The 15,317-nt window shown below is 69.0% G+C and overlaps 1 protein-coding gene across 1 annotated transcript; it reads right to left on the bottom strand.

The window, feature by feature from the left end:
* Positions 1-601: 601 nt before the first annotated feature.
* On the bottom strand, positions 602-13,719 carry LOC147525727 (arf-GAP with Rho-GAP domain, ANK repeat and PH domain-containing protein 1-like; the record flags this gene model as incomplete). The annotated part of the gene is given in 22 exon segments (XM_086631060.1): positions 602-645; positions 648-688; positions 804-844; positions 846-1,005; positions 1,087-1,184; positions 1,186-1,194; positions 1,333-1,409; positions 1,412-1,502; positions 1,504-1,538; positions 1,626-1,746; positions 2,025-2,094; positions 4,159-4,280; positions 4,283-4,304; positions 4,901-4,961; positions 4,964-5,003; positions 5,610-5,680; positions 7,174-7,322; positions 13,045-13,159; positions 13,162-13,233; positions 13,236-13,375; positions 13,377-13,560; positions 13,563-13,719. Coding segments are annotated over 22 exon segments (1,920 nt in total), but the record flags the coding sequence as incomplete, so codon positions are not given.
* Between the last annotated feature and the right edge of the window lie 1,598 nt (positions 13,720-15,317).

Here is a 15,317-nt window from a genome sequence, read left to right as displayed (position 1 = left end):
TCGCAGCAGCTGGAAGCGTTTGGGGGCTCGGGGAGCGGGCGCTGCCGGAGGCGGGGGCCGCGCGGGTGGGACGCCAGGCAGGAATGCAGGATCCGAGCGGGACAGCTGGGAAGAACGAGGCCAGCCAGGGTCTGCCGGCTGGAAATGGGCGGCCGCGGCGGCTCCGGGAACAAAATCCCAGCTCCCTGCCAGCGTGCCCCAGCACCGGTGGCACCAACGGATTCCTCCATGGGGCTGCTCTGCCGCTCAGCCCCCAGCCCCATGGCAGCCCCATGCCTCCCCGGTCGTCTCCCCACGGCTGCTCCGGCACCGCCGCCGCCGTCTCGCCACGGATGCTGGCACACAAGCCGCTGTGCCCAGGCGGGTGCCAGCCGGCCACAGACCCGCGGGGAAAGGGGATGGTGGGGTGCTGGAGTGGGTGCTGGGGGTCCCCTCCCCGCCCAAGCCACATGGCAGTGCCATTCCGAAGGGCTCGGATCGGGCTGGCAAAACCCTGCCACCATCCTGCCCGTCTCCCACCCGTAGCCGGTTGGTCAACCACGGGTGGTGATGGGGCTTCTGCCCCCCCAAAAAGGGCTTTTGGGTTCGTCTGCACCGATACCTCGATCAGCTCCTCCGTCCACACCCTCCTGTCCATCTTCAGCTCCGGACTTTGGTGATGCCGGGGCCCAAGCCCCGGTGCTCCCCCTGCCGGCAAGACGAGCCCGTTTTGGGGGGCGAGAGACCGAGCCACTGGCATCCCCTCCAGCCGGGGCGGGGGTGCCCGGCCCGTCCTCGCCCCCGACCCGGGGGTGCGGGTACCTGCGCATCTCTTGCAGATGACGACGCAGAGGTTGATGGAGGCCCCAGTCGGGCTGGGGGGAGCCGCAGTCAGCGCAGAAGCGGTTGGCTTCCACCGCCCAGATCCTTTCGGCCACACTCCGAGTTTGGAGAGAGCCTCGGCGATGGACTGCGTGCATGGCTTCCACCCACTCCTCCTTCTCCTGCTCCGAGTCAGCAGAGAAGCTGCCCGGCAGAGATGGGGGTGAGGGGCTGGGGGGGGGTGGGCACAGCGCCACCCGGCGCCCCTTCCCTCCCTTGGCACACCTGAAGATCCTGTACGGCGTGGTGAGGTCGAAGCCGCGGCGTTCCACCTCCTTGACGTTGCCCACGTTCATCTCGATGTAGGTGATGCCGATGCCCAGACCGGTGGTCCTGGTGGGCGAGGGGGTGAGGGAGGGCAGCCGGGGAGGGGGGAGACGGATGACGCGCTGCCTGCAGGAGCAGGAGAGGAAGGGGTCCCCCCCTCGAAACAGCACCGGGGTCCCCCACAGCCCCCCCCAAGCCACCCACCTCCGCGTTCTTGTAGAGGAAAACTTTGTCCCCGGCCACGGCCACGAACAGTTTGTGCTTGAAGCCCCGGAGCTCCAGAAGCCGCTCTTGTCGGCCACGTCGGCGGCACCGTCGGCGGTCGGGGACGGCCACGTCCTCTCCGGAGCTTTGCTCTTCCGCTCCTCCGCGATTCTGCTGCAGGTCCCGGAGCCACTCGTTCCGCTCCGCTGCGGGGCCGGAGGGGAGGCACATCATGGTTCATCCCTCGGGCCAGGGGAGGGGGTGACCCCCGGAGCCGGACCCCCGTCGCTCACCGTCGCTCTCGGCCCGAAACACGAAGTTGCGGTGTCGGTGGACGACCTCGAATTTCTGGTCGCCGACGCTGGCGATGCGGGTGATGGAGGAGACGGGGATGAACCAGCTTGGAGTAGGGTCCTGGGGGGGGGAGAGACACAGCACTCACCACCGGGGCGTTCGGGGCACGGGATGGGCACCGCCCCGGGCTCGCCGTGCCGAGAGCATCCGTGTGCGGGAAGCTCCGAGCATCCCACCCTGACCCCCCGCGGTGCCAGCATCACCCCAGCGCCCACCCGTCACGGCTCCCTGGGGTGCCACATCTCACGGCCATGATGCCAAGAGGACACAGCCCTGTGGGGGCAGCTCCTCTGCCACCTTCTCGCCCACCATCCCCCAAATCTCCCCTCCCCGCTCACCTTTTCGCTGTCGAAGTAGCGGAGGTAGTCGGCATCCAGCTTCACCCAGCGCTTCTGGTAGATGTAGGACCTGGGAAGGGACCGGGGGGACACCCTTTGGAGGGGGGGGGACACCCTTTGGAGGGGAAGGGGTCACCCAGTGCTGCTTCGAGGGGGCTGGGGTGTGGGGAGGGTGGTATGAGCCCCCCCCGGGCTGGAGCAGCCCCCTCCTCGCCAGCTGCGGGCTGCACCGTGCGCCCTTGAACTCGGGGCAACTCCACTCGTGCCTTCACGCCCCAGTTGCCGAAAGCCCTGGGGCCACCTCACCATCGACCCCGCGCCCATGTCCCCAGCCCTTGTGTCAGCCACGGGGACACAAAGCTGGGAAAGGGGGCTGCCCCCAAAAGCCCCCTGCCCCAAACCCCTGTTTGCAGTTACTGCTCAGGACCTACAAGCTGGGGAGGGTCCCACCCAGGGGGCAGGAGGGCCGGTGGCACCCAGGGCTCTTGCACGGCAGAGGGAGAAGCCAGGCATCCCTAAGGGGAGAGGGAGGACCTGGGGGCTGGGGCAGAGCCCCCCAGGGACCCCTTTGCCCTCCCCAGCCCAGCACGCAGCCGACCACACAGTCCAGGGCCAGGCACTAAACCCCCGCAGCCCATCACCGCAGCGTCTGGGCTGCGGGAGAAGCCAAATCAGCTCAGCTCCCCCCACCGCCAGCGCCCCCCACGGCTCCAGCAAGCCCTGCGATGCAGCCCCCCTCCCCCCGCCAACGCTGCAACCCCAGACCCCCCCCGGCCGCCCCAACAGCTGTTTCTCAAGGGCTGGTTTCGCCATCGCCGCGCGTGGCGCCGGCGCTCGGCCTGCATGGAACCGCCACCGGCACCCGGTCAGGAGCCCGTCCCTGTCCCGTGGGGTGCAGAGACCCCCCCCCAGCCCTGCTCTGGCTGCTTCCAGGTGCCGAGGGGCCGGGGGTTCCTGCGGTTCCTGCCATCCCCTTCCCTGGCTCCGGCTCCCCCGCACAACCAGCTGCCGGAGCAGCTTCCCAGGGACCTTCAGCTGCTCTCACTTCCCCAGCAGCCAGGCTGCTCTGCTGCAAACAGCCCGAGCTTCCTCCTCTTCCTCCTCCTCCTCGGCAGGACTGCAGTCCCGGGGGGCTTCCTTGTAGCCCAGATTCAGTAGCCCCCAAATATCCTTCGCCTCCCCCATTCGATTTCTGGCTCCCAGCTGGCGTGGTGGCTCTTGGAGCTGGTTCCCTGCTGGGCTGGGGGCAAGCGGCCTCCCTGGGCTCCCTGGGCTCCCTGGGCTTGCTGGGCACGCTGGGCTTGCTGGGCACATTGGGCTCGCTGTGCACATTGGGCTCGCTGGCCACACTGGGCTCACTACGCTCCCTGGGCTTGCTGGGCTCCCTGGGCTTGCTGGGCACATTGGGCTTGCTGGGCACACTGGGCTCCCTGGGCTCGCTGGGCTTGCTGGGCACGCTGGGCTCCCTGGGCTCGCTGGGCACACTGGGCTCCCTGGCCATGCTGGGCTTGCTGGGCACGCTGAGCACACTGGGCTCACTAGGCTCCCTGGGCTCGCTGGGCTTCCTGGTCTTGCTGGGCTCCCTGGGCTTGCTGGGCACATTGGGCTTGCTGGGCACACTGGGCTTGCTGGGCACACTGGGCTCCCTGGGCTCACTGTGCTCCCCGGGCTCCCCATGTTCACTAAGCCCCCCGAGCTCCCGAAGCCCCCCGTGCTCCCCGTGCTCCCCATGCCCGCTCGCCCTCGAGCACACAGCCACGTGCCCGGCAGCCCCCACGTTTTTCCTTCTGTGACTGGGCACTCTGCACGGGCGCCGAGGGCAGCCCGGCCTGGGCGAGCGGCCAGGGGTGCAGAACACGGGAGTGAGGGGCTGGCATCCCGCGGGCACCGCCAGGAACGGCTCCCGGGATGGCAAACCTGGTGAATGCCGAACCCGCACGTGGCCAGCGCAGGTGCCAGGGTGGCAGTGCCATGGGGGGCAGCTGGCCCAGACACCCTGCTTCTCCCCTGCCAGCTGCTTTTGGGGATCGGGGCTATTCCAGGGCTCCCCGGAGCGAAGGCAGCTCCTTTCCCCGGCCAGCCCGAGCCTGGCACCGAATCGAGGGGTCCACAGCCCCCTTGGCACGTCACTCACCCCTGCGGCGGGTTCTTGTCCAGCCACCCTGCTTTGATGGTGGGCGAGAGCGGGGCGGCAGCGGTGCCCTCCATGCTTGTCGCCGGAGAAGGTGGGCGCGGGTGGGCACGGGCCGGGGCCCGCCGTCGCTCCAACCGCTGCCACCGCTGGGATGAGGAGCGAGGGAGGGGGTTAAGAGGCGGTGGTTCTCGGGGGGGGGGCTGGCGGCTGGGCAGGCACAGCCTCCCTGCACGCTCCAGCCCCCCCTTGCCCTTCCCCGAGGCGACGTGGGTGCCCGCTGCTTGTGAGCGGGGACCCTGGTGACAGCCCCCTTGGGGGGGGTCCCGGCACGTCCCCCAGCTCCTGGGGCAGCAGAGACCCGGACCCCAGTCCCGGGAAGGGGCATGGGGGGGCACCCCCAGGGGCACGGCCCCAAAGCCGTGCAGACACGAGAAGCCCTGAGCGTGCACACACACCCCCCGCGCACAAGCACCCCCTGGCACACGCACACGCATCCCGTGCCTACACACGCGCGCGTGCAAAGCATCACCACCGGCCGCGCTCGCACGCGCACACACTCGTGCGCGCCAGGACCCCCCACCCTGGCATTTGCATCCCGCCCGCGCACCCCCCTGCACGAGCACCCCCAACCGCGCACCACGCGTGTGCAGTGCCCCCCGCCCACGCGCAGGCGTGCGGGTTCCCTGCCAGTGCGCACGTGCACACGCGTGTGCACACGTGTGTGGGGCAGCCGTGCTCCTACTTGGCGGGGGGGGCATCGTAGTAGTCCTCGACCAGCTCGTCCTCGCTGAAGAGTCTGCTGGGGGCAGCGACCGCGGCCGCCCCGCCACGGGCTCAGCATCGTCCTGCGGGCACAGACGTGGCTGACACGGGCAACCCCGTGCTCCCCCCATGGCGGGGTCCCCGTGCCAACCCCCCACCCCACCTGCACCGTGAGGGCTGGGCAGGGGGTAGAGTGAAAAGGGGGGGGCCCACCGCGGCTCGTTTCCGCAAGCGCCCGCCCACGCTGCACCCACCCTGGCAGGGGGTGGCTGGGTGGGGGTCAGAGGCATCCGAAGGCGGATGGTGGGGGTGGGGGGGGGCTCTGGCTGCTGCGACCCCTCGAATCCACCCAGATCCCCCCCAAATCCAGCCCCGAGAGCCTGGGGCCGATATGAACCCCCGATCCCGGGGTTCGACCCAGGCTGCGGTGCTGCGGGTCGGTGGTTTGCAGAGAGGTCGCACGGCTCCGCGCCAACCCTGGCACTGCCCGGGGGCCACATCCGGCGCCCACGGGAGAGCTGGTGGGTGCCCAGTGTAGGCAGAACCCCCCCCAGCTCTCCAGCCACTTGCTCCTCCAACCCCAAACCGCTGTCTTTGAAGCAGCTGGACACCAGTACCCCCCACCTCGGGGCTGGCCACCCAGCTGGTCCGACCCATGGCCACCCCGCACCCCCCCCGGCGGGCCCAACCTTGCCGGCCATCTCCGCGGCGGGGCCGGCTAATTCCTCCTGCCAGGCGGAATCCTCGTAGTCCGAGTCATCTGCAAAAGCCGAGGGAAGACGTTGGGAATGAGCTGGGGTGGAGCGAAGGGTCCCGTCACCCCCTCTGCCACCCCTCTGCCCATCCCCAGCGCCGGAGCCCGGCGGGTTCCCCCCCCAGCCCTGCCTTTGGCAAACAACCGCCCCACCGGCGCCACGCCGGGGGGTTTATCCAGGAGTTTGGGGAAGAGAAGGAAGGGCAAAGTCCTGCTGGTGGCAACTCCCGGCACCGTCGGGTTGGGATGCGGGTGCCACCAGCCCTGGCACCACCGGGGAGCTCTGGCTGCTGGATGGGGGGTGCCAGGGGTTTTTTGTCCAGCTTGTTTTCCAGGGTGGATTTCCCTCCCTCCCTCCCTCCCGCTCCGCTCCCTATGGGCTGTTGGTGGCTGTCGAGCCTGCGCACCCGCGGGAAACCACATCCCGGAGCGGGTCCCGTTCCTCCTCGCCCAGCACCCGCCGCAGCAGAAATCCCGGCCAGCGAGTGCTCGTCCCACGGGGGACATGTGGCCCCCTAAAAATCCCAGCCCAGACCTTGTACCCCCCAAAAATGCCCAGACCTTGTACTCCCCAAAAATCCCAGCCCAGACCTTCTACACCCCGAAAATGCCCAGACCTTATACCCCCAAAAAATTGCCAGCCCCGACCTTGTACCCCCCAAAAATCCCAGCCCAGACCTTGTACCCCTTGAAAATCCCAGCCCAGACCTTGTACCCCCCAAAAATGCCCAGACCTTTTACCCCCCAAAAATCGACAGCCCAGACCTTGTACCCCCGAAAATGCCCAGACCTTATACCCCCCAAAAATTGCCAGCCCAGACCTTGTACCCCTCAAAAATGCCCAGACCTTGTACCCCTCGAAAATCGCCAGCCCAGACCTTGTACTCCCCAAAAATCCCAGCCCAGACCTTGTACCCCTCAAAAATGCCCAGACCTTGTACCCCTTGAAAATCGCCAGCCCAGACCTTGTACCCCCTGAAAATGCCCAGACCTTGTACCCCTCAAAAATGCCCAGACCTTGTGCCCCCCAAAAATCGACAGCCCAGACCTTGTACCCCCCAAAAATGCCCAGACCTTGTACCCCCAAAAATTGCCAGCCCAGACCTTGTACCCCCCAAAAATCGACAGCCCAGACCTTGTACCCCCCAAAAATGCCCAGACCTTGTACCCCCAAAAATTGCCAGCCCAGACCTTGTATCCCCCAAAAATCGTCAGCCCAGACCTTGCACCCCCCAAAATGCCCAGACCTTGTACCCCCCAAAAATCACCAGCCCCGACCTTGTACCCCCTGAAAATCCCAGCCCAGAAGGCAAAGGGGTCGGAGGGACCCGTGCCAGGCTGGGCATGACCGAGGCACCCACTGATGGGGGAGGGAGGCCCAGCACCCATGGCGGGGGGGGCAGATGGGCAGCCAGCCCCCACCAGGCAGCCCAAGGGAAGATTTGGGATGGGGAAAGACACGAGGGGTGCGGGCCATGCCCCCCCCCAACCATACCCACCGAACTCGGGCACGAAGGGGAGGTTGGCCCTGGAGGGCAGCTCCGGCGGCAGCGGGGCCGGGGGCTTTGCACGGGGAAGGAGGGGTGGGGGGGACGGGGGCACCCCGGGCGCTCCGTCGGGGACGGGGACCTCCTCTTCGGCAGGGGTGCTGCGGGAGAGAGGCGGAAACGCTGCGTTACACCCCCCGGAGCCATCAAACCCCCCGCAGCCCCCAGCCCCACTCCTAACAGCCCCCCACAGCAAAGCCTCCGCCTTGCTCCGGTTGTGCCAGTGCTTTTCTCGCCCGAAAATAGTGCCCGGTGCCCAACCTCCCTTCCCGCTGCGGCGCGGGTTCCGGCTCGGGCCCCCCAGGGCACCGGGAGCCGCCTCCAGCCTTGAAGCCCAGGTCCCGGAGCAGGTTTTGTGGGATTTTTTTATCTGCTCCAGTCTAAACACTGGCGGTGCTGCTGCCCCGGCTGGTTGGCAGGCGGCCGCCGGGTGCCCCGAAGGGGACGGGGGTCTCGGGGACAATCCCTCCCTACCGGGGTCCCCGCCATGGGGTGGGCGCAGGAGCTGTGGGGGCAGCCAGAAGCCCCCCTTGGAAATGAAGGCTGGGTGGGGGAGGCAGGCAGAGAGCCCAGTCCCCAACCCCTCGCAGTCCCCCGCCCAGCCAGGTGAGCCCCATGGCACCCACACACTGGCACCGAAGCCACCGTCCCCATCGCCGACCCCGCCACCCCCCCACCGCAGCCCGCAGCCCCAGCAGTTGGTGCAGAACCCATTCCTCCGAGAACCAAATCCCCACCACGGCTACTGGCATCGCCCCACGGCCATGAGAGCATCACCCCATGGCCATGACCACCATCGCCCCATGGCCATGAGAGCATCGCCCCACGGCCATGACCACCATCACCCCACAGCCACGACCAGCATCGCCCCATGGCCACGACAAGCATCGCCCCACAGCCATGACCAGCCTCGCTCCATGGCCACGACCAGCATGGCCCCACGGCCACAACCAGCATCGCCCCATGGCCACGACCACCATTGCCCCACGGCCATCACCAGCATCGCCCCATGGCCACGACCAGCATGGCCCCACGGCCATGACCAGCATCGCCCCATGGCCACGACCACCATCACCCCACAGCCATGACCAGCATCGCCCCATGGCCACGACCACCATCACCCCACAGCCATGACCAGCATCGCCCCATGGCCACGACCAGCATGGCCCCACGGCCACAACCAGCATCGCCCCATGGCCACGACCACCATTGCCCCATGGCCATCACCAGCATCGCCCCATGGCCACGACCAGCATGACCCCATGGCCATCACCAGCATGACCCCATGGCCATCACCAGCATCGCCCCATGGCCACGACCAGCATGACCCCATGGCCACGACCAGCATGACCCCATGGCCATCACCAGCATGACCCCATGGCCATCACCAGCATCGCCCCATGGCCACGACCAGCATGGTCCCACGGCCATCACCAGCATCGCCCCATGGCCATGACCAGCATGGCCCCACGGCCACACCAGAGGAAGCTCAGCACCGCCACAGCTGCCACAGCACCCAGCCGGGCATGGCCAAGCCCGGTCCCCCGGTGACTCCTGACCCCATGGCCGATGCACCAGAGGTGCCCGTGGGCCCGGGGCGAGCCACGGGCAGGGAACCTCTCCCCATCGCTGCTGGCACGGAGCAGGGGGAGGACGTGGAGCGCTGGCTCTGCTCTCCTCCGGGCCAGGCTGACCTCATTTCTCCGCAGCCATTTCCATGGGAACCAGCCACAACCATCCATACATCAGGGAACGCTGGCAGGGAGGGCAGGGGTGGGCAGGGGAGGTGGGCATGGAGGGGGAGCAGGGGAGGTGGGAAGGAGGGGCAGGGGAGGTGGGCAGGGGGCTGGACAGGGGGAGTGGGAAGGGGGGTGGGCAGGGGAGGTGGGCAGCAGGGGAGGTGGGCAGGGGGGAGGGCGGGGGGGGTGGGCAGGCAGCTGCCCCACAGCCAAGGGGCTGGCTGGAGTCGGAGGCTGGCACCCAGGGGTGCAGGGACCCAGGGACAGGGAGGTGACAGCCCTGTGCCCCCCCAGCTGGGGTCTGCACCTGCACAGCCACCCCCGGCTCGGGGCTGGGGGCGCAGGCGTGAGCCCCGAGCCCAGCAGCGGCGCGATGGCCGAGGAGCTGCGTCTCCCCCGTGGGGACATCTCGGGGGGGGTTAGGAGGAAACCCCCCTCCCCGTCCCAGGGGCAACCACTGAGTGCGGGCACAGATAACACCCCAGTTCCCCAAAACTAGCATGGCTCTGCCCACTCTCCACCCCCCCACTGCCCGAGCATCCCCCCGCCTCATGGCCCCCCATGGCTCCGTGGGGCAGCCCCCATCGCCCCCCTGCCACCCCCTGCCCTACATTCCCCCCATAGCTGTGCCCAAACGATGCCAATCCTGCTCTGGGCCGGTGCCACGTCCAACTGGCCCCAGCTGCTCTTGCAAAATGCCCCCCCCGGCCGTTTCCCCTTGGGGGGGGGTGGCAGGCGGGTGCAGACATGGGGCCCCCCCCGCAGAGCAGCTGCACCCGTGACCGAGCCCCACGCGCGAGCAGCCGGGAGGAAGCGCCGGGGACCACGGCGGTGCAGCCGGAAGCGAGGGGAGCCGGGGGGGTGGCATCACCCCAGAAACACTGGGCAGCACCGCTGCAACAGCCCCCACAGCACTGCCAGGCCCCTTGCGCTGCCCCGGGCTGCACGCTGCCCACGGGGCAGGGATGCTCCCAGCTCTTCCCGAGACCACATCCGAGGCGATGCCTTCCCTTGGACGTGGGCAAGCATCACCCCAATGTGGGCAAGCATCACCCTGCCGTTTTCACTCCCTGGGCAGCCCGGCCTTGTGCCCCACACCCCCCAGGACCTCTGTGCCCACCGGCCGCAGGGAGCCCAGGGCAGGTCTGGACCATCGGGGCAGGTTCAGCACCATCAGGGCGGGGGAAGGTGTTTCGGGGCCGGCAGCAGCACCCCAGGGGGTGTGGGGGCCTGGGGTGCCAGCCAGCTGGGCCCCCAGTGCACATCACTGGGGGTGGGCACCTTGTTACCCCGGGGTTGCCCAGGGACCCACAGCGCGGGCGGCTCCAGGAGCTCCCTGGCACGTGCCACCCCGCACGCAGAGCCGGGACCGTGGCTTGTTGGTGGCAGACCCGGCACCAAACAGCTGCTGCCGGGCAGTTCACACCTGCGCCCGCCTGAACGCACCCCTTGTCTGTGCCACAGCACCTCCTCCATCGCCGGGCCTGGATGGGCACCGGCATCGCCACCATGCCCAAACAGACCCGATGCCCGCGCACCACCCAGAGACCCCCAGGGGCTGCAGCCCATGCCTCTGGAGCAGCCACCCCGCTGTCCGGCACCCGGTGAGGCCACGTCCGTGACCCCTCCGGCGCCGGGCACGTCGCCGCCAGCTTGAGCCGGGCTGAGTCAGAGCCTGGCCTGGTGCCCAGCAGCCCTGGCACACAGCTCACAGGGCACCCCGCCGCCAGTGGGCACCCACAGCCAGACCCCCAGAGCGGGGATAGGGGGGAGCAAAGCCTCCCCGATGCCATGCCAGCGCTGGCATCGCCTGCCCGTGCTGCCCCCCAGCACAGATGCCCATGTCCCCCAGCAGAGCCGGGCCCGGGGGCAACAACACCCCCAGTGCCATCCAGCCGCCCTTTGAGCCACCCAAACTTTTGGCACCCACAAAAACCTGTGGCGAGGCACCCCCCGGTCCGGCTGCCCCCGGGGGAGCCCGGGCAGCTCTGCTGCCCCCCCACCCCGAGCCACCCCTCGGGGCTGGTTGGAGTGGGGGGGACAGCTCCGCAGGCGGAAGGAAACACCGGTGCCAGCAGCACGGCGGGGTCCGGGGCACCCTCCATGGTGGCACACGGAAAGCGCCGTGACACCGCGGTTCCCCGCTCCGGAGAAGCCGGGGCTGCCGGGGACGTGCCCCCCGTGCCGGTGACACCGCAGCCACTGACCCCCCCGGCCCACGGGCAGCAGCTCGGTGCCACCCGCCGGTGCCAAGGGCGGAAAATGCACAGAGCGAGCGAAGAGAGGCGAGACTCGCGCCCCATCGCGCCGGCAGCGCCCGCTTCCCGTCCAAAACCCCCCGCGGGCCCAGCTGTTGGCGCCCGCCCACGTGGCGCTGTGCCCAGTGCGGTGGCAGCGGTGACACCCCTACCTGGGCAGGCAGTGGGGACCCCCCGGCAGGGCCAGATACGGTGGGAAACGGCCAGTTGGCGATGCCGGTTGGCGATGCCGGGTTGGCGATGCCGGAGGCGAGCGGAGCTCGTCACCCCCGGCACTTCCTGCGCCGCGCTCGCCGGCGAGCAAACTTCCTTGAGCCGGCCGGAGCGGCGGCGTGGCCGGCACCGAAGCGGCAGCCACGGGCCTCGCCGGGCACTGCCATCCCGCTGGGCACCGCAGGCTGGCGAGCGGCCATGGCGGGGGTTTGGGGGTGCGGGAACGCAGCAGTGGGGACAGTGCCAGAGGTCACCGCGGAGGTGACCCCCCCCCACCTCCGCCTGCCCGAGCCCCCTCCCCAGTTCGGCATCCCAGCCTGCTCCCCGGCTCTGTTGGCACCGGGATGGGCAGCAGGGGGGTACAGCCAACAGCCCCCCCCATTCCCATCCCGACCACACGGACATCACGGGCTGGGGGGGTCTCAACCCCCCCAGGGAGCAGGGCTCTGCCCCCCCTTGGGGACCAGTTGCCCCCCACCCCAGCTCCAGCACCACTGGGGGGTCCTGGGGAGGGTGGGGGGGCTGCGAGCACGGCTCTCACCACCCCCAGCCCGCTGCCGTGGCATCCGGCCGCACCAGCTGCCTGCTCCCCCCTCACCCCCCCAGCACCCGCGGTTCTGCTGTGCAGCCTCTGCAGGGTGCGCCGAGCTCGTCGGGGCTCAGCGCTGCCCGCACTGCGGGGCACGGGCACGGCAGGGCTCTGCGTGCCCACGGAATGCCAGGCACTGGGGGGGGGGGGCACAGGTTGGGGTGACTGGGGGAGGGGGTCACATCCAGCCAAGTATCAGCCCCAGGAGAGAGAAGAGCTGCAGACCCCGGCCACTGCTGGAAGCCCGTGGTCAGGATTTGGCCACCGCACGCTGGCCCCACATCCTGTCCCCTCCCCGACACCCCCCGAAAGGGGATGGGGACAAAACTGGGGTGTCCCTGGGGTGACTCCCCCTCCCCCCGGACAGTGTTACACCAGAGGGCACCGCTGGCCTGGACAGAACTGGGCCACAGCTCCTCCACTGAGCACCCCCCCGCCTGCTTGAGCCCCCAGGGATGTGCTGGGGCTGGGGGGGGGGGTCTGTGGGTACCCCAGGGGATGTGCTGGGGCTCAGGGGGGGTCTGTGGGTACCCCAGGGGATGTGCTGGGGCTGGGGGGAGGTCTGTGGGTACCCCAGGGGATTGTGCTGGGGCTGGGGGGGGTCTGTGGGTACCCCAGGGAGTGCTGGGGCTGGGGGGGGTCTGTGGGTACCCCAGGGGATGTGCTGGGGCTGGGGGAGGGTCTGTGGGTACCCCAGGGGATGTGCTGGGGCTGGGGGGGTCTGTGGGTACCCCAGGGGATGTGCTGGGGCTGGGGGGGGGTCTGTGGGTACCCCAGGGGATGTGCTGGGGCTGGGGGAGGGTCTATGGGTACCCCAGGGGATGTGCTGGGGCTCAGGGGGGGGTCTGTGGGTACCCCAGGGATGTGCTGGGGCTGGGGGGGGGTCTGCGGGTTACCCCACTTGCCATCACCAAATGCACTCACCCGAGGGTCCCACCTACATCACAGCAGCCCCCCCACGGGGCCCCTGCTGCCTCAGGGCACCCCCAGGCTCAGCCCCCCCCCACCCCCGCAGCCCCCTTACCTCCTCTGGGACGCGGCCCTGGGGGGCAGCAGCGGTGGGGGGCCGGGGGCCGGGAGCGCTTTCAGGGACTGGCACTTGGCTTCCAGCTGGTGACGCTTGGCTGGCAGCGGTGGCATGGGGGTCTCGCCCTGCTTTCGGCTGGGGGCTTCTCGGCTGGGAACGAGGGCGATGGCACCTCTGGGGCTGGGGGCTGGCTGCGGGGTGAGGGGGGGGCTCGGGGCCAGTTAGTGCCAGGGAGAATTTGAGGGGGGGTCGGCAGCCCACCCTGGGCGGGATGGGGGGGGGCAGCCTGGCGAAGCCGGCACCTCCTCGTCCAGGTCCAGCGCAGGGACCCAGCGGGCACCGCCGGGCACCGGCACTCTTCCGGTTGCTCCGGTTGCCCCAGCACGGCGGCGGCGCTCGGGCGGAAGACGTGGCGTTTGAGGGGTACGGGTTTCCTGGGGGGGGCTTGGGGGGTCCCGGCGGGCAGCGCGGCCTCGGCGAAGGCTTTCTGCAGTCCCAGGAGGATGCGGCGCGGTGGCCCGGCAGGAGCACGCCGAGGTGGGTGAGGGCCTCATCCGTCAGCTCCCGGCAATCCCACACCGTCCACAGGTCGCTGCGCTGGAAGCTGGGCACGTACTGGTCGAGGTGCAGGGCCGCCAGCCAGGTGCCCACCGGCAGCGACCCCCCCTCCATGGCGGGGGGCTGCCCGCTGAGACCCTGCGCCACTCAGTGCATCTCCTGCGCCCGGCGAGGCTTGGCACGACAGCGGGACCTGGCAATGGAGACAAGAGGGATGAGCTGGGGAGACCCAAAACGAACTGGGTCCCCTGGTTTAGGTGGCATCACGCCATGCATGGGGGGCGACATGTGAGCCGGGGCACAGGGCAGGGGGTGGGGTCCCCCAGTGGCCCTGAAGCCCCGCAGCCGGACCCCCGAGCCAGAGGGAGCTGGCAGAAGGCACCGGCACGCGGTGCCAAGGGGCAGCAGGATGTCCGGGCACCAGCAGGGCTGACACCCAATTCTGGGGGTGCAGGGGCAGTGGCTGGGCTGGATGGCCACCCCCAGGGATGCCCCCTCCCAGGGATGTCACGCCCCCCCAGGGATGTCACCCCCCAGAGACGCAGCGATGTTGGCACCGGCGGCAGGATCCGTCCCTGCGCAGGGACAGCGCACGGTGCCCAGGGGGATGCTGGGGCGATCGCGGGCTGATCGATGGGGAGTGGAGGTGACGCATCAGGCAGCCCCCCCACCCCACCCCGAGGACCCCCCCGCATTCTCCCTGCCCCCAGCCTCTGCCCGAGCGAGCCAGGACAGACAGACATGGACAGACAGACGGGTCCAGCAGGCTGCACCTCTCCGATGCCAGACGAAGCCTTTGCACAGTGATGGGGTGTGTAGAGGAGCCCCCATGTCCCCCCCCAGCCCCACCAAACCCCCAGGCCCCCAAAACATTCTCCCCTGAAGCCTGTCCCGGTGCTTGGTCGGTCCGAAATTCTGGTTTCGGGGTGAGCTGGAGGTTTTTGGAGAGGGGCCACATCCTGCCCACTGTCCCCAGCCCGGGCGGTGGCAGGGTGCTGCCACTGGAGACCCCAACCCAAACTCTCCAAACCACTCCGAATCCCCCTGAACCCCTCTGAACCCCACTGAACCCACCAAACCCCACCGAATCCCACTGAACCCCCCCAAACTCCTCTGAACCCCCCCAAACCCCACCAAATCCCACCAAACCCCACCAAACCCCTCTGAACCCCACTGAACCCACCAAACCCCACCGAATCCCACTGAACCCCCCCCAAACCCCACCAAATCCCACTAAACCCCACCAAATCCCACCAACCCACCAAACCCCTCTGAACCCCACTGAACCCACCAAACCCCACCAAACCCCACCAAATCCCACCAAACCCCTCTGAACCCCACTGAACCCACCAAACCCCACCAAACTCCACCAAATCCCACCAAACCCCTCTGAACCCCACAAACCCCACCAAATCCACCAAACCCCACCGAACCCACCAAACCCCACCAAACCCACCAAACCCCTCTGAACCCCACAAACCCCACCAACCCACCAAACCCCACCAAACCCCTCTGAACCCCACTGAACCCACCAAAACCCCACCGAATCCCACTGAACCCCTCCAAATCCCACCAAACTCCTCTGAACCCCCCCAACCCCACCAAATCCCACCAAACCCCTCTGAACCCACAAAACCCCACCAAAACCCACCAAACCCCAACACAGCCCCACCAAAACCCACCGAAACCCACCAAACCCCAGCGAACCCACC

Source organism: Tauraco erythrolophus, unplaced genomic scaffold, assembly GCF_009769465.1.
Source record: "Tauraco erythrolophus isolate bTauEry1 unplaced genomic scaffold, bTauEry1.pri scaffold_79_arrow_ctg1, whole genome shotgun sequence".
Lineage (NCBI taxonomy): Eukaryota > Metazoa > Chordata > Aves > Musophagiformes > Musophagidae > Tauraco > Tauraco erythrolophus.
Note: the sequence above shows the minus strand (reverse complement) of the source record. Positions and strands in the feature narration are given on the sequence as shown.